The 24,352-nt window shown below is 35.1% G+C and overlaps 1 protein-coding gene across 1 annotated transcript in view; it reads right to left on the reverse strand.

Moving 5' to 3' along the window:
- Nucleotides 1-24,352, reverse strand: part of LOC150078931 (CD109 antigen-like) — a 223,646-nt gene that overhangs the window by 107,978 nt on the left and 91,316 nt on the right. The window contains exons 15-17 of the mRNA XM_090383675.1: nt 22,492-22,632; nt 19,700-19,748; nt 10,462-10,575 (exon numbers count right to left, since the gene is read on the reverse strand). Of these exons, the coding sequence (XP_090239801.1) occupies nt 10,462-10,575; nt 19,700-19,748; nt 22,492-22,632 (304 nt within the window). The remainder of the gene's footprint in view (nt 1-10,461; nt 10,576-19,699; nt 19,749-22,491; nt 22,633-24,352) is intronic.

The following is a 24,352-nucleotide window of genomic DNA, read 5'->3' on the forward strand; positions in this document are numbered from 1 at the left end:
TTTTTATATGCAATCAAATCAAGGGTAGTTGGATATTTCCAGAATCTATTCCATGCACAATTTTGTTTTGTTTTTGCTGTTGCACATTTTGCATTCCACCAAAAGTTGTACCGTGTCTGCCTTGGTATGACAGCATCATCTATTGATGATTTCTATTAATTGCTTATCCAGTTTGATTAATTGCATATATTTACTCCAATTAGCTTTTTTAAAATTCCATACTGTTCTAGTTTCTACTGTAAGAATCGATTGTGTCTGTATGGAATATACTATCGGAAAATGATCACTGTTGTAAGGATCACTTAATACAAACCATTCTATACTGGGATAAATTGATGGAGAACATATTGTTAAGTCTATTGCAGAAGTGATACTGGTATTAAAACTGATATAAGTGTGAGATCTTGTATTCAGTAAATTCAGCTGTTGATCATCTAGGAAAGTTTTGATTAAGTTACCTCTACTGTCTGTGAGAAGATCCCCACAGATGATGATGGGCATTCATATCTCCCATAAGGCAATAGGGAGGTTGAAGCTGCATAGTAAGATCGTTTATTTCCGATTTGGAGAGAGGAATATTTGGTGGAAGATAAAGGGATGAGATTGTGATAGAAATTCTGATGGCTATTCTCACTGCTACTAAGTTGGTTTTTAATGTTGTTTGCTTAGCTGGTATATTAGTATTCACCAAAATTGCCACTCCTCCTTTGGCAGTTCTGTTATCATTTCTCTCTCTCCAGAAAAGTGTATAATTTTGAAATGTGGGTGAAGATTGAAGTGTTAGATGGGTCTCCTGAAGGCAAATGCAGACCGGTTTATACTGCTGAATAATATCTTTTATTTCATCCAATTTTCCACGTAAACCATGACAGTTCCATTGTATAATTATATGTTGCATTATTTAGGTCTCGGAACTATTTGTTGAATATGACTGCGCTTTTGAGTTTTTTCATTCATCGTATTTGGGTCTGTCTTTCTTTGGAAAGACAGACCCCTCTTTAGGGGCTTAGAGGGGAATAGGCATTCTGTGTGTTATCAGACACTCAATCTAAAATACTGATAGATCCAATGTCTTTCTATTTCAGAAGATTTAGGAGAAGTCCGGTTGGCCTGCTTCCCTAAAATCCACTCATGCACACCTTCTCAATGGTAAGCCCTGTTATGTCACTTAGTTGGCAACGAATGTGTAGAGTGGTTCTCTTTAAGATGCCTGGTCAGTGTGAAGAGGAAAAGACCAAACCCTCCAGCATATGACAGCACAACAAAACAAATGGCCCTCAGTCTCCAGCGGCTTTCACTCCCCCTCTTACGGCAGCGAGAGGATCAGAGTGGAAGCAGAGGGTGCTAAGAATCTCTGGGTACGATCAGGCTTCCATGCACAGAAACCGAATTTGGCCTGTTACAACGTAAGATCGCTCATCGGTGAAGAGAGGATACCAGAGCTAGAAAAGGAATTAGAAAATGTAAATTGGAATATCATTGGTTTGGCTGAAACAAGAAGAAATGAATCACTTATAAGTTTATCAAGTGGTAATCTGCTGTACACTGGAAACAGTGAAAGGAGTGAAGGTGGAGTTAGCTTTCTGGTCCATAAAGATATAAAAAACAACATTTTGGAATTCAAAAGTACATCACCAAGGGTGTCAAGACTACTACTCAGGATTTCTAAGAGGTATCCTAATACCTCTTAGAAATCCTGAGTTATAATCATTATAACCTAATGGTTAAAATGATTTATGCACCAACATTGAGCCATGATGATGAAGAGGTTGAAGAAATGTACACCGAAATTGAGTCTTCTAGATGAACAGAAAACTCACTACACTATCATTATGGGGGACTTCAATGCTCAGGTTGGAAAGAGACAAAACAGTGCAGAAAGGGGAACTATAGGAAATTTTGGAATTGGTGAAAGAAATGAAAGAGGTGAAATACTTGTGGAATTTGCAGAATCTAGAGGAATGTCAGTAATGAACACTTTTTTCAAGAAAAGGGTGAACAGAAAGTGGACATGGAAGAGCCCAAATGGATTAACAACTAATGAAATCCATTTCATCCTCACTAACAGAAGATATATCGTGAATGATGTTATTGTCCTGAACAAGGTAAATGTTGGAAGTGATCACAGAATGGTAAGATGCACACTTGACATAGATGTAAGAAAAGAAAGGAAAAAACTGACTTGAGTAAATAATACACAGGTCTTTGAGATAACAGAAGAGGAGAAAAAGCAGTATGTACTAAAACATAACAAGTTTGAGCTTCTACAGACCGTTCAGGACCAAGATATCAACGAGGAATATTACAACTTTCTGAAAGTGATAAAGCCCAAGAAACCTATAGGTAAAAAAAAATCCAAAGCAGAAAAAAATCAGTCAAGAAACACTTATCATGATGAACCAAAGACGACCAATGAAGAGCAAGAAAAACACTGACAGGGAGAAAATTGAGTATACTGAGTTATGCAAAGCCATTAGAAAGATACTCAGAGAGGACATAAGAAAATTTAACACAAGAAAAGTAGAACAAGCATTAAGGGAAAACAAAGGATTTAAATCAGCAGTCATGAGCAGTAATACAGAAAGACAAATGATACTGAAACTGAAGAATAGCGATGGTGTACTTATGAATAGCAGAGAAGGCATAATTCAAATAGCAGAAGACTACTATAAAGAGTTATACAAGGAGCGAGGGAATGATGCCAGCAGTGGGGAAGATGGATCGCAAATTAGTAACACATACAACATACCTGATATCCTTCCTGATGAAGTAGATTATGCGTTGAAGAAAATGAAGAATCAGAAAGCTCCGGGGAAGATGAAGTTACTGTAGAGTTGTTAAAATTAGGAGGAAGAGACATGACACAAAAACTGGCAAGACTCTTCACAAAATACATTAGAAAAGGTGTGGCACCTAATGAGTGGAATAATGCAATCATAGTTTTGCTGAATAAGAAAGGAGATAAATCAGAAATTGGAAATTATAGACCAATTAGCTTGTTATCCCACATCTACAAGTTGTTCACAAGAGTAATTGCTAATAGATTAGAAAGAATACTTGATGAGAATCAACCGAAAGAGCAAGCTGGCTTTAGGGCAGGATTCTCAATTATGGATCGCCTTCACATAATGTCACAGCTAATGGAGAAGGCAAATGAACATAAAACACCATTATGGCTGGCATTTGTGGATTTTGAAAAGGCATTTGACTCCATACAGCATAAGGCAATGTTTTGGGCACTGGAAAGACAAGGCATAGATACCCCATATATTATGATTTTGAAGAAAATATATGAGAATGCTACCTCCTTTATTAGACTAGACAAAGACAGTAATAAATTTAAAATTGAGAAAGGAGTTTGACAAGGAGACAATATCTCTGAAGTTGTTTACTGCTGCCCTTGAGGAACTTCTCAGAAGATTAGACTGGTCGCAGAAAAGAGTCAATGTGAATGGAGAGTACCTAAACCATTTACGATTTGCAGATGACATTGTGGTCATCTGCTGAAGCATAGGAATGTTAAGGTTTGGTTGCAAGTATCTGTTTTCTTGCTTCTGGATAAGACACTATTTTCTACTTTGTATTTTCGAATTTGCTTTCCGAATACCCACATTTCGCATGTCTTCGAAAAAACAGGGTGATTTCCGTGACAGTTTGGGACAGAATGGTATAGAGGATGTGCAGTTTGCTTGATTGTGTTCTTTCAATCCACAGAGTGGACAGATGGGATCACTGCGACATGTCGCCTGAGAGTGTCCGTATCACTGACAGTAGTAACACCTTATTGGATTTGGTATATATGATCGGATTTTGCAATTTAAATATCCTGCTTTGAGTGGGGAAGAGAAGGATTGTTAAAGGTGAGAATAACTGATCGGGTTGGAGCGAGAATTCAGTCTTTCTTCATCATTATCCTCCTAACATGTATCACTTGTTGTTCTGTTAGTTCGCATAGTAATTCTTCCTCTGAAACAGTCAAAGGTCCCATTCAGTAATAACACCTTTCGATGTATTCAGGGAATTATGTGGGGTAATTTCAACTGGCAGTCCTGCAAAAGTTTTTTTTTTTAGCAATTTCTCAGACTGATGACTTAGTGAGGTTTCTACTAAGAGATCACCTGATTGTAATCGTTTTATCATTTTTGGTGATCCAACCATGGACTCTATAGCCTTCTGAACTAAGAAAGGGGATAATTTCCCAACAGGTTGTGTTGATAACGAATATATCACCAAAAAGAAAGGAACAGCAGGCTGAGAGCTGTTCATTTTCATTCTCTTAGCCTGAGACATGTTCAGCTGTAAGTCATCAGATTTTCAGATTTATTGGAGTTAACTTTCTCCAATCTTATGTTGTAAGTTTTTTGGTCCATTTTAAATTCCTTTTAGTTCTGGGTCGTGTCTTTTTCACCCAGGTTCAGCCCCGCCACAGGGAGACAGGAGTAGTGCTACCAAGTGAGTAAAATAGAAGGTTAGTACACAGAAAAATTAAGAAAGGTTACTTTCCTTTCCGAAATTTCTTCCTTATGCGCTTTAAGAAAGAGAACTCTTATTATATATTTGAATAACGGAAGAAAAAACGTGTGAACTCAAAGGAAAAGCTTATCTCTAAAATAATTGCAGTAGGAGTTGCAGGGAAGATCGCTTGGCCTCAAAATTCACTTGGCACCCGGGGCCTGAAAAATATGTAATTAATGATATTGAAATTTTGCAAGATTATTTAATGAAAAAACTTTCGAGCCTACAGGACAGTAAGGCTCCTGGAGTTGATGGAATATACTCTATAATCTTAAGGGAGGCGGCAAGTGAGGTGCACTGAACCATTGAGGCTAATTATGCGAGCATCACTAGACTCTGGGGAGATTCCGTTGGATTGGAAAAGTGTCAATGTATCTCCCATACATAAGGGTGGTTCTAAGAGTGAAGTGGGGAAATTATCGACCTGTCAGTCTGACATCAGTGGTAGGGAAAATCATGGAGGCAATGATCAAGGGTGGAATTCAGGATAATTTGGATAGAATTGAAATTCTCAAGGACACTCAGCATGGTTTGGTAAAGGGAAAATCATGTTTAACAAATTTGGTTCGCTATTTTGAAAGGGTCACTCATGAGCTGGATTTGGGGAATAATTTCGACATTGTTTAGATTTCAGCAAAGCTTTTGACTCAGTCCCACATGAGCGGTTGCTTTATAAGCTGGAACAGGTTGGAATCACTGGGAAAATCCTTAGATGGATAGCAGGATGGTTTCAGGGCAGGGGGCAGAGGGTTGTGATAAATGTCTATTCTTCAGATTGGGTTGATGGAAGTGGGGGTCCCCAAGGATCGGTATTAGGACCACTGTTGTTTTAATTTTCATAAACGACATTGATGAAGGGATAGAGGGCGTGATGTCTAAATTTGCAGATGTTAAAATTGGTAGAGTAGTTAATGATTACTGTCAAGCTGAGCTTTTTGAGGGAGACCTAGATAGACTTCAGGAATGGTCAGAAAAATGACAGCTATGCTTTAATCCAACAAAGTGTAAGGTATTACACCCAGGAAACAGTAATCCCAAAATAACTTATTTACTTGGTGGAGTTCAACTAAACCCAGTACTGGAGGGAAAGGGACTTGGGTGTTACAATACAGTCAGACATGAAATTCTCTGAGCATTGTAAACAGGTTGCAAGGAAGACCCATGGTGTCCTATCGATGATCTATCGAAATTTTGCAAGTAGAGATAGGATGTGATAATCCCATTATATAAGGCTTTTGTTAGACCACACTTGGAATACTGTGTTCAAGTATGGAGACCCGCACCTAAAGAAAGACATCGATCTTCTTGAAAGGGTGCAAAGATGGGTAACTCGCCTGGTGAGATTGGCAAAAGGGCGTCCTATGAAGAAAGACTTCAAATATGTGGGTTGCAGAGTTTGGAAACTAGACACCCAAGAGGAGATTTGATTGAGGTGTTTAAGGCTCTGAGAGGCATCAGTAAAATGAATGAGGACGAAATTTTCAAGATTATATATGATGCTAGAACTAGGGGACATAAATTCAAGTTACGGGGGGGGGGGGAGTTGTTTAGACTGGACTGCAGGAAGTTTTATTTTAGCCAGCTAGTTAGTTATAAATTACTGGAATAAGTTGCCTACATGGGTGGTAGAGGCTGACAGTTTGGGGAAATTCGATGTCATCTGGATAGTACCTTCGGGTGAGGGAAACACATAGGATGATAGGTTTAATTTCCTTTTCTTAATTATTAGTTTTTTTTAATCATTGTTTTATTCTTTTTTTTTTTTTTTGGCTGGTGCAGCATAAGCCATAGGCTTTCTTGCACCATGCAGCCATTACTAATACTAATTTATTCATCTGATTTATATTAGTAACTTTATTTTATTTTCAGAATGCATTGCATCTACTAAAAAAATTGGTGCCAAATAAATAACACACATTATACATTAGATATAAAAAAATACAAGCACTTTTTATGAGTTGACATAATCACAAAATTCAAAGGAAAAATACAGGATAAAGTAACAAATACCACTATGCATAACCATTATGAAGTTGAATTTCAGTATATTTGTGTTCATAAAGCTACTCTATTCATCTATTCTGTCCAAACAGCTGAATCTTCCAGTACCTTTCAAGAACTGTTTTCCTTCATTTCTCTATTAAAAATTCCAGAATTCTCTTAATTATCATGTAAACAGGAAAAAAATGCAGGGGAAAAGAATCAAATGCTACTATGTACAACCATTAGGAAGTCTGTATTTTCTGTTCTGAGATGCAGACAAAATATCTTCTGTCGAAAAATGGATTTACTCTCTCTCTCTCTTTTTTTTTTTTTTTTTTTTTTTACTGTGACGATTGTAGTGTGGGAAAGGAGCATTGTTTCACACCATGATTACTCTCCAGATAGTCCCTACACATTGCATATTAGCTCTCAGATGATCCCCTTCCCTTTGTGAATACTGCCCCTCTCAGTTACCCATGGCATTAGTTGCTAAGTAATTACCATTACAGAAGCAAAAACATTCTCTGCTCCCAGCCATCCATTAGTAAAAAAATACTTTCTCTACAAGAAAAACATTGCTACTCTTCGGTTTTACTACAGAGTGTTAAAACCTTTGAGGTTTTTGGCTTCTGCACAACACAAGAACTTCTGGTGTGTAAAAAATGACCACTGTCATTTGCACACAAAAAAAAAAGAAGAGTTCTCACTTCTTATAACAAATTGCTTTTTGAAAAAAAAAAAAAAAAAACTTAGATATTCTTCATTTGATCAATATTGAGTCTGATAACAAAAGTTTAAGGAAATTTATCTATTAGCAGCCTTATAAAAATCCAAAAAGTGATGTCTGTCAAACTGAAACCTTAGCAGCCACCTTATCTTGTTTGAAAAAAAAAAAAAAAAAAAATTTTTTTTCTTTTATGTGTATTTGACTTAGTAATGAAATTTCAAAAAAATTTTTTATTGGAAGCTGCATTATAAACTTCCAAAAACTGGCACCAAACAGAATAGAATAATTTTTTTTTTTTTTTTTTAAATAACAACTCTGATTAGTAATAAGAAATTTTAATAAATGCCAACATCTACTGCATTTTCTTTCAGGTCTCCTTTTGGGAACTTTTCAACCCTGGTGGATCATAACAATGGGGTAGACTATTAATGGGTTAATATCTATAATCTATTCTCTTACATAATTACTGTGTGCATTTTTTATTTTCCTTTTAAATGTGTATAATACAATTGCTTTTTTTTCATATACATAAATAATGCATTTGTTTTTCCTTCTTTAAAGTTTTATTATTCTTTTTATTTCTTATTATACAACTTGTAGGAAGGACAATCTACACACTGACTGTTACACCTACCTATATATTTCATACTCATTCATTCATTTTTAGTCACATATTTATAAATATATAAGAAACATAGAAAATACATACTTTTGTTAACTACCTTGTTTACATGAAAAAAAATTTGACAATAAAAATTTAATATATATTACATCATAAATTCAACTGCATGTAGCAGCAGTACACTATTGGAAGGCATTTCTTCAAAGGACAGTACATGTCAATATGAATGAATAAGTGAGTGGCTTTCTCCAAAAGGTTTCTGACAGTTTCTTACACGAATAACTATCAGCAGAAGAGTTACATCAGAAATGAAAAAGTTGGCTTCTAGCAGTTAAACATTGTGACATTTCCCACTTCATGCATTTTTCTGTTTTCTTGATAATTAACAGAGATTTCTTGAATTTTTGATAGCGAACAGAGAAGGAAAAAAAAAATAAAAAAAAAATAGTTTTCTTGAAAGGTGTCATGATTTATGTTGGGTGTACAGAGCAGGTGAACACTGTGAAATTGAATTAACATTGAGGTTAATGCAATTTCATGTACCCTTGCAGTTTATCTGATTTTATTGAATTTTTTATCCTTTCATTGAAAATATTTTTATATATCAAAAATTTTAAGTTATTATGAATTTATACTAATCACGAGGAAAAATATCAGAATAACAAGAAGAGTATTCTCATTCTTTAGAGCTTCTGCAAAAGAGGATGAGACTTTCTGAAAAAGTTTAATAAGCTCAAATTTTAAATAATATCCTAAAATAATATCAATATTTTTATACTACTTTAATTATTTACGTGCATACAGAAAAACATTAATCATATTTTAAAAAATGCTGGATATAAATTTGCTGTTGTTATTTCCATATATTCTATCAATTTAAGAAAAACATTAGGTTAAAATACTCACAATTCAGATCTACCTGGATATGAATTCTTTGTGTCTATCACTATCAACAGCTCATCAAATAAATAAAAAAAAAATAATCTTTATTGCTGCTAAGTAGGGTACAAGTACTAGGAACAAAAATACTCATCATGGTGACATGGCCAGGAGTTAAAATATATATTAAAAAAAAAAAAAAAAATATATATATATATATATATATATATATATATATATAAAAAATATAACCCAAAACATGATATTATCAAGAAACAAATAATTTAGCTCATTCAGACATGGTCCTTTATTGTAAATATAAGAACATATCTGAATGAGCTAAATTATTTGTATAAAACAAATTATGGCACTCATGTAGCAAGTGGCTGCATGATTATTATGGGCAGTAGAGCATTTCCTGTATCAGACAGTGTCCAGGGTTTCAATCTATGGCCACTGTTAGAGAGTGCTATATTACACAATAGGCACAGTCAATACATACTTAGGAGCCCCCTGTTACTGAAAGCAAAGAGGATGAATAATAAAATAGCAGTTTTTTTTTTTATTTTTTATTTTAAGGAACTGAAATATAGTTATTAATACAATAATCTCTATATGTAATTATGACATCTAATTGAACCAGTGCAGTTAATCTGATCTGTATATTACTTGTCTGTTACATGTTTGATTTCTACCTGTGGAAACTATGGATCCTTCTGGCTGATGTACATAGGTTCATTTACATACACATCATATGTTGTCATTGTGCCACAGGTGGTGGAGCAGCTCGAAAACACACTGGCTAGTAAAAACTGGCAATGAGAAGAACAAATCTGACTAGAAAAAGAAGAAATATTTTATATTTGGGACTGAAGTTGTTTGGTCTACCTTATATACAAAAATCTGAAAGCAACATGCCAAACAATCACCAAAACCTTTAATACCAGACAACTGGAACTCATTTACATCAGTATAGCAAATAAGGAGCTCAGGACAACGGGACTCTGCAGCTATGTGGCAAATTGCAAGCTTCTCAGACTAATTTCCATATGTGTGGGAAACAGAAGAATGCATTTGTAAAGTGTCAGGAACAGCAATGGTTGGTGGACTACTAGAAAGATGTCATGTGGTCAGATATTTAATGATTTACATTGTTTAGCAGTGACAAGTGCACAAAGGTATGGAAGAAATTCCATGAAGCAATGGAACTTGAATGCATCCAGTTCCAGTCATTTGGACAGGTTTGCCAGTGGTAGTATTATCAATTTCGTGGGGACTGTTTTCATGGTAGTATGAATTCTCTCATTATTTTGGCTGTCTTTGTCATCTGGAAGGTGTAGCTGAACATTTTTATGCACCAGGTTCATCCCATAATTCTGATGTATCCACCTTGATATTTCAAGGCTACAATGGCATGCCCACAGGATATGAACTGTGCAAGATTGGTATGCAGAGCACTTATGCCATAACTTATACAGTCACCAGGGTCACCTGTGTACACTTAGTTGAATCTATACAGTCACCAGGGCCACCTGTGATTATTTATTTGAATCCAGAATCACCAGGGACACCTGTGTGTATAGGTTTGTTTACACTTAGTTGAATCCATGCCATGCAGGATTATTATCATTGCTGCTAAAAGTAGACCAATGTACTATTCAGTATGTTCTTTAATATTTTGTAGATCAATGTATATTAACATGATATATTAGGAAGATATTTAAAATGTACTTACATCCACTCTCATCTGAGCCATCAATACAGTCATTATAACCATTGCATTGTTTCGCATGGTAGTAGCAGGAACCATCCATACAAGGTATATAACCTTGACTTCTATTGCAATTATCTAGAATATTAAAATATTAATTTAACTTTTTTAATTAAAAAATATTAGCAACTTAGATTAACAACTTATTTCTCTAAAGATACCATCTGATGAAAAGCAAAGATCTGTCCAGCAAAGCAGGATTGCTAGTACACAAGAGTCATCAATATATATTATGAGATCAAAGTACAATTCTCTTCTTGGAGATCACGTATGTAACACTTTCACTGCCACCTAAATGTGAGAGAACTCAATCAATGTGCTGTAATTTTTGGAATGGAAAAAAAAAAAAAAAAACGTTCTGACATCCCCAGCAATCCGAAAATCCGATAATGGTTGAAAATGAAAAGTTTGGAATTCATTGCTAAAAGCAAAAACATTTACTTTTGTGCTGCACTGTTAATCAGAACAAATCTTAATTTTATAAAAAGTTTATTCATTTACTAAACTAGTATCAACACAAGCAGAAAACAAATAAAACTGTGTGCCAAGTCTATAAACAAACATCAAACATTACTGCAAAGCATTCAGTCAGTATGCCAATACTGAGCAGTTGTCAATTTCATGTGCATTTATGTTTACAGAACTCATTGGGTGGCCACTTAAGAATGACCACTCATATGTGTTATGGAGCACCATTTGGGTGCATTGCGGCACAATACTCCTAGTGCCATTTTATGCATATATGCATTGAGGCAGTGAATGTGTTGAACTATCTATCTGAAAGAAATGCAAGTGTTAGTGGCAGTAGTGATAAAGACTGATATCAACATTCCAATATAATATTATTAAAGAACCCATAGGAGTTAGATCTCTCTCAGAATTACTCTTATAAGTTCAGTTTTCTGAAAACTACTATAGACAATTTGAGCTTTGCAGAGTTTCACATTTAGAAAGATAAATATTAATATGAATAAACCTATATACAACTGCAAGAGAATACATCAAGATGAAAACCATAGTTTTAGCTCAATTTCTTTAGAACAAGGGTGCCAAAAGTGAAACACACACACACACTTCAAAATTTTGTAAGTACAGTAGAGTTTAACTAATCAATATATAACTGGGACTGGGCAGGTGTTGGATTACCTAAATGTCAATTAGAATAAATAAAAAAAGCTGTAAGCATATATGAATATGAGAGTTGTTGTTGTTATTTCTGGTGCAAGGGCTGCTTAGACCATATTGCACCTATCAGTGATATGAAAGTTATCAATGGTGACTGTTATGGAAACAGTCAGAGACGATCATATAATTTTATTAGTTTAAGAAAGCAGAATAACTCGAAGGGATTAGCATCATTTCCTATGACATGAGAGAGTTTTAGAAGTTCTTTTAGATTTGGAAGGAAGCTGAATGAGCATTGCCAAGCATGTTTGTACGGAGTGAATTCAACAAGAATGTGCTTCACTGTGAGCTGACAGTTGCATTGAAAACACTGTGGAGGATCATTTCCTGTGAGGAGAAATAGGTGAATAAACTGGTTGTGGCCGATTCGTGCTCTGGCTAAGATTATTTCTTCCTTTCTGTTAGTACGAAAACTAGATGTCCATAACTGTGGTTCTGGTTTTATTTGCAATAACTTATTATCTGTTTGAGCTTGCCATAGAAGTGTCCATTGTTCCTTACATATCCTTCGTATCATAGGTCTGTAATCAACATATGGAACGCAAAAACCTGAAGATGATGGGTTAGATGGATGTTTTGCGGCACAGTCTGTGCATTCGTTTCCTGGGATCCCAGTGTGGCTTGGGATCCAGCAGAAGATGACTACTTGCTGGCATTTGTGAATAAGAATCATCTTACTTCTTATGGTTTTTATTAAAGGATTGGTTGGTGAGGAGGTATTTTGTAGGGCTACTAGTGTACTCTGCAAGTCCGTATATATTATACTTTTTTTAATGGAGCAATGGACAATATTTTCTAGGGCAAGCTTGATGGCGAATAACTCAGCTGTATAACTGCTGCATTCAGCAGGCAGAGATACAGAGATGGTGTTAAAAGGGAAAACTGCTGCAGCACCTACTCCACTATCAGACTTTGATCCATCTGTGTATATTTTCGTGAAATGCAGATAATTTTGTGTGTGAGCAGTATGAAGTTGTCGCACGTTAATATTGGCAAGGGAATCTTTTCCCCAGTTTAGAAAGTAATTGTCACAGGATGGATTAATACAGGACCATGGGGGAACTGAAGTGTTTGGATCTTGGAGGACTTTTTCAAAGTGTACATTCCAGCTTTCTGATAGAGCCTGCAATCTGATGCCAGTAGGTTGAACTGCTCTGGGTTTATTTCTGTAGAACATTTTAAACTGTGGATCACTAAGTATAGGCCAAATGGGATGGGTAGGCATGCTTTGAATTTTAGCAGCATAATTCAGAAGTAACTCCTTTCTTCTGAGGCAGAGTGGAACTTCATGGGCTTCAGAGTAGAGACCTTGTACTGGCGATGTTCTATAAGCACCTGTAGCAATCCTGAGGGCAGAATGTTGAATAGGAGCAAGCTGTACTAGCACACTCTCTAGCAGAGTCACAGACTGGGGCCCCATAATCAAGACGAGATCTAATTAGAGTTCTATACAGGTGAAGTAAGGTGTAACGGTCTGCACCCCATGTTGTAGAAGAAAACTCTGAGAATGTTAATTTTTTTTCTGGCAGGTTGTCCGGAGATATTTGATATGTTCTAAAAAATTAAGTTTCCTATCAAAAATTAGACCGAGGAGGCGAATGCTACTCATAACTGAGATAGGATGATTTGTCAGGTGTAGTTCTGGATCAGGATGCATCCCTTGTTTGTTACAAAAGTGAATGGCACTAGATTTTTGATGAGATAGTCGGTAACCATTCTGTGTCTTTTTTGTTGTGTTATTTGGTTTTTAGGAGCATTGGCAACTAAGGCCATATTGCTCCGGGGATATGTGGTGGTCATTCCCTGACCTTTCCGCATCCTCTGTATTTGGTGGTTACGGGCTCGAACCCCGGTGTAATCAAGAAGCGTGTGCACGCACTGCTGCTCCTGTCCACCTGGCTATGGAGGCACCCCGTTTTTGGCTGGTGCAGCATAAGCCATAGGCTTTCTTGCACCATGCGGCCATTACTAATACTAAATACTAATAAATAGTTCAATATTGTTTAGTGAGATTTGTAGTTGCCTTTCAATGAAGTTCATATTCAGCGAACTGCAGGAAACAGTCAGATCATCGGCATAGAGATATGAGTTCAGTGTTGGGAATACATTTGGTAATATGATTTATTCTCAATGCAAATAAAGTAGCACTGAGAACTGAGCCATGTGGGACTCCTTCCTCTTGTATATAGATTTGCGAGAAGACTTGTCTGTAGCAAACTTGAAAACATCTATACTGAAGGAAGTTTTGTTTGTAGCATGGTAAGTGGCCTCTCAGGTCAAGGGAATGATCTTTCAAGATACCAAAATGCCAGGTGGTGTCAAAGGCCTTCTCTATGTCAAGGCAGACCATGACAAGATGTTCATTTCGGATAAATGCATTCCTGATATTTGTTTCAGCTTTGACCATAAGATCTAGGGATGAGCGATTTTTTCTGAAACCAAACTGGTTATCAGAGATTAGATGTTTTGAATCCAGATACCATGTTAATCGGCAGTGTATAATTTTTTCTAAAGTTTTACTCAAGCAACTGGTAAGAGAAATGGGTCTATAATTGTGAGGTATAGAATGATCTTTCTCTGGTTTGGGAATTGCCAGTACATAGGAGTGATGCCAGCGAGTGGGGGTATGAATGTTCAATAAATATACGGTTGTAAAACGTCAGCAGCAAGGATAATGATTTATTGTCTAAGTGTTGAAGCATTATGTAATACACTCCGTCAGGACCAGCAACACTGTTCTTTGAGGAATATATAGCTTCTTGAAGTTCGATCATAGTAAGTGTCTGATTGTATGGTAGAGAAGCAGCGGTTTTGAAGTTAAATTTCGATTTTTTGGCTGAAGCTTTGATCTTCTGAAATGACGGAGCACATGAGGTCGAGGCAGACAACTGGGAGAATACTGTCCCTAGAGTATTCACAATCTCTACAGGAGTAGAGAGCTCCTGTCCATTCCAGTTGAATATTGGCGAGGATAATGGAGGAAATTTTCCATTTAGCTGTCTTATTTTTTTCCATATTATTCTTACATCAGTATTTTTATTTCTTGAAGTTGCAAATCGGATCCAAGAGTTTTTTTAGCTTTCTTTCTGATGTGTTGGGCTTTGGCTCTGAGTTTCTTATAAATTATAAGAAACTCAGAAGGGTATTTGAAACAAAGTAGGGTATTGGCGGAATATATTCCAAGCTCAGTTTTTTTCCTTTTTTGGCATTCTTACATTCTTCATTCCACCAATAGTTTATGGGTCTATAGGTGTCTGACTGTGATTGTGGGATGGCAATAGATGCAGCTGCTAGAATTTGTTTGGTGATATGATCAGTGGCTGTATTGTATCAACTGGGAAAGATTTGATGATCTGTTTATCTAATGAAACATGAGAGGTATACTTGGCCCAATCTGCCTTTGAAAATTTCCATTTTATGTGGTTTTCTGCAGTTGAAGAGTGGGATGTTTGGATTTTACAGATTAATGGGTAGTGGTCACTATTTAGTGGATCATCTAGAGCTGTCCACTCAATATTAGGAAAGAGGATCGGAGAGCATATAGATAGATCTATTGCAGACACTGCTCCTGTTGGGAGATGGATGTAAGTTGGTGAACCAGTATTTAGGATGGTTAAGTTTTGTCTGTCAATAAGCATTTCAATGAGTTGCCCTTGTACATCTGCATTGGGAGAACCCCACAATGGATGGTGTCCACTGAAGTCACCCAATAAACAGAAAGGGGTTGGCAACTGCAGGATAAGATTTTCAAGTTCGTGAATAGTATAAGGATGATTGGGTTGTAGATAGATTGAAACAAGAGTCAGAGTGATGCCAATTGCTATTCAGGTAGCAACGGCTTCTACAGAGGTTTGTAAAGAAATGCGTCTGCATGGGACTTGCAAGTCTATGTGAATGGCTACTCCACCACAAGCATTATTTGCAACAGGTCTATCTTGTCTGAAAAGAGTAGTTTTTTATCAAGGGAGATATCTGAGGGGTCAGGTATGTCTCCTGTAAGCAGATGCCCACTGGATTATGCTGCTTAATTATGTCGTATATGTCATAAATATAGCTCCTGAAGCCTCTACAATTCCATTGGACAACGTTGTTCATTGTTTCAATTTAGATGAAGGAACTGAATCTGACTGCTTTTTGGAAGTCTGTTTGACATGGTCAATTTTAATCTTATATCTTTTTGAGAAAACAGGTCTCGTGTCTATTTCATCCTCTGGATGGATCTCCAGAATGGTTTCGGTATCATCTTGACTGGAAATTTCATTAGTATCCATAAGGGAGGAGTCAAATGTCTGTTTTCGATTAGAATCTGCATTATCTGCTTGGACGGATCTTACAGGAGCTGCATCGGCAGAAGGTGATATCGTGACTGGTGTGTTGTTAGCTCTGATAGAAATCTGTTGCTTTGAAGGTTGAGGTACAGAACTGAGCAGGGAACAAGCCCATTCCGAAATAGAGATATTTGGAGGTATTGATGTATCAGTCTGGACTGATACTGAATTAAACTTTTTAGAGGCTTCAGCATACGTGCGTCTAGGTGTCATTAGTTGTATTTGCTTTCGGGAATGAAACTTTCTTTTCTATTTTATATTTCTGGATTTTTTTCTCATACTTCCATTGTTCGCAACTTTTAGAAAAGGCTGGATGGTTGCCTTTACAATTGGGGCAGAGCGGAGCCTGGGCTTTACAGTCAGCCTGGGAATGATCTTTTGAACCATAGTTAGGACATACAGGGTCTCCCCGACAGACTGTTTGTGAGTGTCCAAATTTCTGACACGTAACATCTTATTGGGTTCGGAATATATGGGTGAATGCGACAATGCAAATACCCTGCTTTTACTGATGAAGGTAAATTAGGTGAGCTGAATGTCAAAATTATGCTGTGAGTTGGAAGGAGTTCGCCATCTTTTTTCATCATAATTCGTCTTGCCTGTGTGACTTTCTGATCCTGCAGTTCCTGAACAATTTCTTCTTCTGAGACATTCATTAGGTCCCATTCAGAAATAACACCTTTGGATGAATTAAGTGTGGCATGTGGGGACATCCTAACTGGAACTCCACCAAATGAGGTGAGTCTGAGTACAGACTCAGAGTGTTTGGAGTTGGTGGTCTCAACAAGAAGGTTGCCAGATTTCAGTCGTTGTACCATTTTAGGGGAGCTAGCTACGCTCTCAAGAGATTTTTGAATGAGGAATGGTTAGTTAGTGAATGCAGAATCAGAAAACTTGGGTTTTCCATTCGGGGAGCATTCGTCCTCAGTCTCTTTGGATTGGATGAGTCGTTATCGGGTATGTGCAAATCCAATGAATTTGGATTTGCAATCCTAATCGGTGGAAAATTGTCACAGTCCATGTTTTGCTCCTTTTGGCCCTGGGGGTTGGTTTTACCACACAGATTTCCGGCCTCACCACGGGGAGGCAGGAGCAGTGCCACAAGGTGACCAAGCGGCTAAGTTAGTTAGTACTATTAGAAATAAAAAAACAGAAAGGTAACTTTCCTTTCTGGGCCTTTGCCTACTTCTTCTAGTGCAAAAGAGCTATGCTAATTAATAAATAAAGAAAACGGTTGTTGAAACAAAATATAATCTATCACTTGAAGGCTCTTTGGAGATAACGCTTTGAGATACGCACAGGAATCGCTTGGTCACGGAACACTTGGCACCCGGGCCGAATATGAGAGTATCACAAACACATTTGCACTATACACTCTACAAATAAGAATGCTTAAATATGTATATGTAGGATAGTATTAATCAGAGCTGTAATGCTCAATATGTTCTATGTTGATATTAATATTTGTAAAATAATAAGAGGAGTTTACCTCAATATAGTACGTAGAACTCTTCCGTATGATACTCTCCAGAAATTAAAACGAAAAAAATCGAAAAACTTACATTAGAGTAAAATATAATTAAAAACCAATTTAACACAATTAAAATTAATTTAGTACAATAAAATAAATTTAACGCAATTAAAAATATTAAAAAGAATCTAACGAAAATATTCAAAACAATTTTTACGGAAGTGTTCTACGTACTATATTGAGGTAACCTCCTCTTATTATTTTACAAAGTATATGTAGGATAAAAAGAAGATAATAATGCAGCAATATCTAATAATGATATGTATATTTAACATAAAAATATGATAAGGTACATGTACTAAGCTTTCAGAGAAGATCACATCAAAATTAATCAGACTAATTATGTGCAATTTAGACTTATATTTTCATTACAGGCAGCATTTCAATTCAGCATTAATTGGATCCTTTCACACCTTTTACTTTTCTGGTAAAGTTTAGATATCGTGATTTAGCCTCTTCCGAATTTGACTTTCTTCGTCATTCACTACAAAGACAATGAATCATGTGACATGTTCCAAACTATCATACTTGCTATGCATTTGGAAAGATAAAGAGCATAAATATCTACTGTGTTTAAAAGTGAATGTAATGAATGAAGTAATGCACCCAAGTTAATTGAATTAATCTTTATGGAAGGAGAGGTATAATTAGAAAAATGCCCTTGCAATTAATATTTTCACTTCCTGAGAATATCTCAATATGTAAAGTTAGTAGATATATGAGCTAATGATATAGTTAATTTTACATTCAAGAATTTTTCTTTTCCTCTTATTATTATTAATTTTGTTTTAGCTGTTTTTGTTGTACCAAAACAAAAACAGTGTTCAGAAATAATTAATCAGACAAATAAAGGAGGAAAACTCATACCTGTTTTTGCAAAAATTTGGTTCTCAAGAAATTATGGTAATTTAAAGCATGGGTGGCCAAGCTTAGTAAACCTCAGAACTGTTTAATTGTATATTTATTTATGAGTTTATTGGTGCATCAGCAGCTGTGGCTGTAAGTGTATCATGCTTATGGTATAGAGTACCACAGGTAGAATGTATGTTAAAAGTACTGTGACCTAGTCACCATTTATAGTTGATGGTTGTATATGCCAATTCTTTTTAGAAAGGAGAAAAAACTTTTCCAACTTTAATTTGGTAATCTAGGAGTGATAAAATGGTAAGCAATTCCTGAGACTTTGGCAAGAGGAATGCTTGGTATGCTCATGTGTAGGCTGGATAGTCCATAAGAATGTGGACTCTGGGAAGACATGCATGTCTAATTTTTAGTAAACTGTACGGCTTCTTGACAGTTCATTCAAAAGATTGAAAGCCATGGCTGAAGAAATGGTAAAATAAAAAAATAAAAAAAGGAATAACAGAATATTCTACAGATCTACTGAGAGAACTCAAGTTTCCTTTGCTAGTTACTTAAGAAACACTTAGTAGTGCAAAATTTGCACTGCACATAATCAAAAACTAAATGGTGTACCACACTTAAAGTTCCCAAAGTTTTTTTATGATAGAATAATTGTTTAACCAGAGCTCCATCACATCATGGATTTTAAGGCTTCAAGTAAGGTAAAAAAACAAAAAAGAAAAGGAAAGACAGTATTTCAGTAACCCATAACTCCTGCTATTGGGCAGGGTTATCTTGTTCGAACATTCTTGAATTAAGTTTTCAATAAAATGGTGACATTTGAAGATATACAGAGATTTGTTTTATTGCATTACTTTCTTTTCATTTTAAGGATTTATGCTTGGCTAGCAATTATTTATTTGATTTTTCATACATAAAAAACACTAATAAAGTGTTTCTTATGCAATTAACAAAGGAGACAGTTTTTTCAGCATCATTATAGAATATTTTATAAATTCTTGCTCTCTTTGAATGCACTTCTTTCTCTCATTAACTATGTAATGTATTTGCTGGTGATTTCGACCATTAATTTTTTTTCATGTAATGGATTTGAAAAAGTATCAAATTAAAGAAAAATAAACAACATCCTATTAAACATTAATAAAAATTCTAAAAACCCAATCAGCAAATGGTATACTGAAATACAGCAGGCAGAGAAACATTTTTTAATGAATTATGTCTGACACAATCATTAAAAAAAATGACAGATATGAATGATAAAAATTACAAAACTTACATTAAATTAATACCCTACCTGGCAATCTTGTAACATTGGCATCGGTAAACACAACAAGTTTAACAAACTGCAAATAAAAAAAAAAAAGAAAGAGAAAAAGTATTATTTTCCTTAATTTTTAACATGAAGATATTAATTCAGAAGAAAAACAATTATTATTCTTTTTCTTCAGTAAACAGAAATACAGTAAAGAAGCGGTGCATAAAGTATCAATTTGTGACTTGAAGGATAAGGTATGTGATTCACTAAGGAAATATGCAAGTATGGAAATATGGCATACAGGTGAAGAAGATATTTAATATGTTCGATTGAACTAGAAGTTAAACCAATAATTCATGATGCTATACATTTTAATCTTAATACACAAATGGAAGTACTGTGATAAAACTATAGACTAATCAGCTGAAGGCCTCAGAACAACTGCAGACAAAAGATAATATTTAAATAGTTTTCATATCCAACTCCAACTTTGAGTTTTCACTTTGAAACAAAAGTATATTTTTAAGGATGGAATAGACATTTCACATTTTCTCTTCTCGGGATTAAAAATTACATATATACTGAAAAATACATTGTTAATTACTAAAGAAAATAAAAAAAAAAAAAAAAAGAAGCAAAGTTGGATATGAAGGTCCCGATAAAACAAGAATATGAGAAAAATATAATCAGTAAAATAATATACCATCATCTCCAGCCAATGCAAATCAATTAATAAAAGTTGCTCCAAGCTCCAAATTTCAACTCATATCTGTTTGTCGTTGTTTGGTTTTTAGAAGCATTAGCAACTAAGGTCATATTGCTCCGGGAATATGCGGTGGTCCTTCCCTGACCTTTCCGCATCCTCCGTATCTGGTGGTGACGGGCTCGAACCCCGGTCTAATCAAGAAGTGTGTGTGCTACGCACTGTTGCTCCTTCCCACCTGGCTATGGAGGCGCCATCTCATATCTGTGTGTTGCAGCTCAGACACAACCAAAAGATTGTGGTTCAAATCATGCTAATGATTCAAGGAATTTCTGAAAGTTCTTTTCAACTGGGACTGTATGTAGTTAGTTGGTCTGGCAGAGGCATACGATTTTTTCTGCGAAATATTCTGGGATTTTTGTCCCGCAAAACTTGCAACTTGGCCAATATACTTTATATTTTACTTGTTCAGCCCCCATAATTCACTAAACCATTTTTCCACCCACTGTTTAAAATCTGACTATGCCATTAGTCATAGGAATTTCAGCAGTGGATAGAAAAAAAAGTTGAGAGGTAAATACTAGTCCCCTCTAATGCTGCAATTAAAGACATCAATCTCCACAAAATTTTCAATAATATTTATTTTTTATTCAGAAAAGTACAGTGAATGTCAAAATAACAAATTTGTGTAGGTTACCAAAATATATTCATTTTAATGAAATTTCTTAACACTGAAATACAATAGAAAATGTCAGAATGATAGTTAAATATTACAAAATAATTATAATGAAATAAACTTACTTTTGCAATAAATTTTATATTTTTCTTAATCAAAATTTCAAATATTTAAAATAATGTGTTTCTTACACTTGTTATTTTAAATGAAACAAAAATTTTATTAATTCTTCTAAAAAAAAATAAACATTATCATGAAATTATAATCTCTTCCATTTTAGAATTTACAAACCATAACAAGCAACCATCAGGTGATATGGTTAATAACTATACTTCTTCACACAAGGCTGCAAAGAAACAATTTTCCAATGATTCTGGCACTTAATCTATCAGCACATTTCAGAAAATATATAACTCTGAATAAACCCCCCTGCTACTTACAGGCAAAATTAACTGCACAGTATGTAAATCATTGTAGCAATACCCAATGTTAAAGATTAAAAAGTGTATATTGTATTGTTTCTAAGGATTATCTTTCTACAAATTTCCTTATAATGGCTATTTTTTTTAGCAGGATGAATTTTTCTTGTGCTAAACTGATAGAATGAACTAGAGCTATAATGCTCAATACGTTCTACATTGATATCAATATTTGTAAAAAAATAAGAAGTTTACCTCAATATGATATGCAGAACACTTCTGTGTGATACTCTCCAGAAATTAAAACAAAAACAATTAAGTAATTAAAAATAAAATGAACCAATTAAAAATCAACTCAATTCAATTAAAATTGCATTAAGTTGATTAAGTTTCCTTCCTAGGAAGGAAACTTAATCAACCTAATCCTTCCTAGGAAACCTAATCCTTCCTAGGAAGGAAACTCGTTTTGCAAATTTTTTTCATTAAATTAATTTTTTACTTAATTTTTAATTACGTTAAGTTGATTTTTAATGCAATCTTTACACCTAAAATTTCATGACTATTGAGCATTAAGTGTGTCAAAGTACCTACTAAGTGCTTTGACACACATAACACTGGATGAGCCAGTGCATTATTGTAGAGCAAAGTCCTTGTCAGTCCATAGATGGTCCAGAATCTCCTTCACATTGTGTTCATTTGATTTTTAATTACTGTTAATTGTTTTTGTTTTAATTTCTGGAGAGTATCATATGGAAGTGTTCTATGTATCATATTGAGGTAAACTTCTCTTATTTTTTTACAAATATTAAAATGAAACATTTTTAAATAAAGAATGTACATATTAAATTGGCAGGAATGGAGAGTAATTTCTTTATACTGAATATTTCATTACTCTTAGCATTCCTTATACTGACACTTTACTGTAGTTGGAATGTGATCATGAATTTATAAAAGTGAGAATTTCCTAAGCAGTAATCTATTCATACTAAAATATAACTTAATACATGCTCAAAAGAAAGAGTATGGTTTTTACCTCAAATGTTCTGTTACAGTCTATTCCATAGGATGAAGAAGGAAAATGAACAAAATGACTAGAGCTTCCCTCCCTGGAATGCCAAATATGAGTCAAAGTTCCATTCATTGTTTCATCAAAGGTACTCATTTTCTCCAATACCTAAAAATGTAATTGTCACTGTATGAAAAATATGGTATAAATATACATTTTAAAATTTTATGACCGATAAAAAGTATTTTAATATAACAAAATTATATTCATTTGTAATAGTAAGTTAAATGTATAGATAACATCTACAAATAATAAGTAAATCAGGCACAATTTATACAGATTCAGTTACCTAATTAAAATCCACAATTATAAGCAATCAGGTCTGACAATCACACCTTTTTCAAAAAAAAACAAAACAAAACAAAAATAAAAAAATTAACAGCTACATTAAATCAAATTTTAAATAAGGATATATTTTCCTTCATTCTCTCTCTCTCTCTCTCTCTCTCTCTCTCATCTTCCTAAATATATTTTTATACCACATTCAGAACACTGATTTGACTTTGAAGCAAAGGATGTAAACAGAAAATTGACAATCTAAAAATTTTCAAGTTCTTTTTCGCTGAGACAGTACTGTATGCAAATTACTGAGGTGGTAAACTGATGATGCAAGGTCTGATGAACACTTCAACTGTGAAATTTTTTCTGATACAATCAACTCCTTGATTTTTCCTCATGTGATCCAAACATACACAAACCTAACCTTGATGATATGCAACACCTCTGATTTGTCAAAGGAGGACATTTTTCCTGTAATGTAGTACTCAGTAGCAAAACTACTGCCAAGTTTGCCACGGGGGGCAGAAACAGCTGGTTTGGTTTCTAAACGTTCCTCAGAGCATGTGCCAGTCTTCAACCTGGAAGATCGATTGATTTGTTGTTTAATGGCGAATTGGCAGCTGAGGCCATAATGCACCAAGTCAAATTTAATGGAATACCACACATTTTGGTAGCCTATACCTAGGCTTGCTTGCTTGCTTGACGTGGTAGCTTGCTTGCTTGACGTGGTAGCTTGTATATTTGCATGGTATATTTGCTTGCTTGACGTGGTAGCCTAGGTATAGGTTACCACGTCAAGCAAGCAAATATTATAAAATATTCTTTATAAAATATTAAAGAAGCTTTGCAGGATCATCTAGACACGACTGCAGTAATAGTTAAGACACAGGATGAAAAAATAATTTTGATATCATATATTTGGATTTCAGAAAAGCTTTTGATACTGTTGCACATGAAAGACTGCTGTACAAATTGGAGTGGTATGGCATTAAGGACAAGTTGCCACAATGGATAAAGGGATGGTTTAGTGGGAGATGACAGATAGTGGTATTCAATGGACACTGCTGAAGTGGCAACTGAAGTTAAACATACCAACTGTGTGGTACTACACTTAGAGAAGTGGAGAGTGAAAAAGACCTGAGGGTAATTGTGCAGTCAGATATGAAGTCTTATCAATGATATATAGGAATTTTGCTAGCAAGGACATGGAGGTGATTATCCCGTTGTCTGTAGGCCTCATTTTAGGAAGGATGTAGAGTTGCTAGAACGAGTAAAAAGAAAGGCAACAAGATTGGTGAGGGAAACAAAGGGGTACACTTATGAAGAATGGCTTGAGTACTGCAAGTTGCAGCATCTGGAGACTTGGCACCTGCAAGGTGATCTGATTGAGGTGTACAAGGCCTTGAATGGGTTGAGAAAACTCAATGCTGATGGGATTCTTTCTCTTGCTCAGATTAAGAACCTGAGGGTGCATAGATTCAAACTAATTGATTACTGGAACAGACTTCCATCTCTTGTTGTGGAAGTTGATAGCTTAAATAAATTTAAG

The sequence above is a fragment of the Mastigoproctus giganteus genome, chromosome 10 (assembly GCF_048544385.1).
Source record: "Mastigoproctus giganteus isolate SK-2022 chromosome 10, ASM4854438v1, whole genome shotgun sequence".
NCBI classification, from domain to species: domain Eukaryota; kingdom Metazoa; phylum Arthropoda; class Arachnida; order Uropygi; family Thelyphonidae; genus Mastigoproctus; species Mastigoproctus giganteus.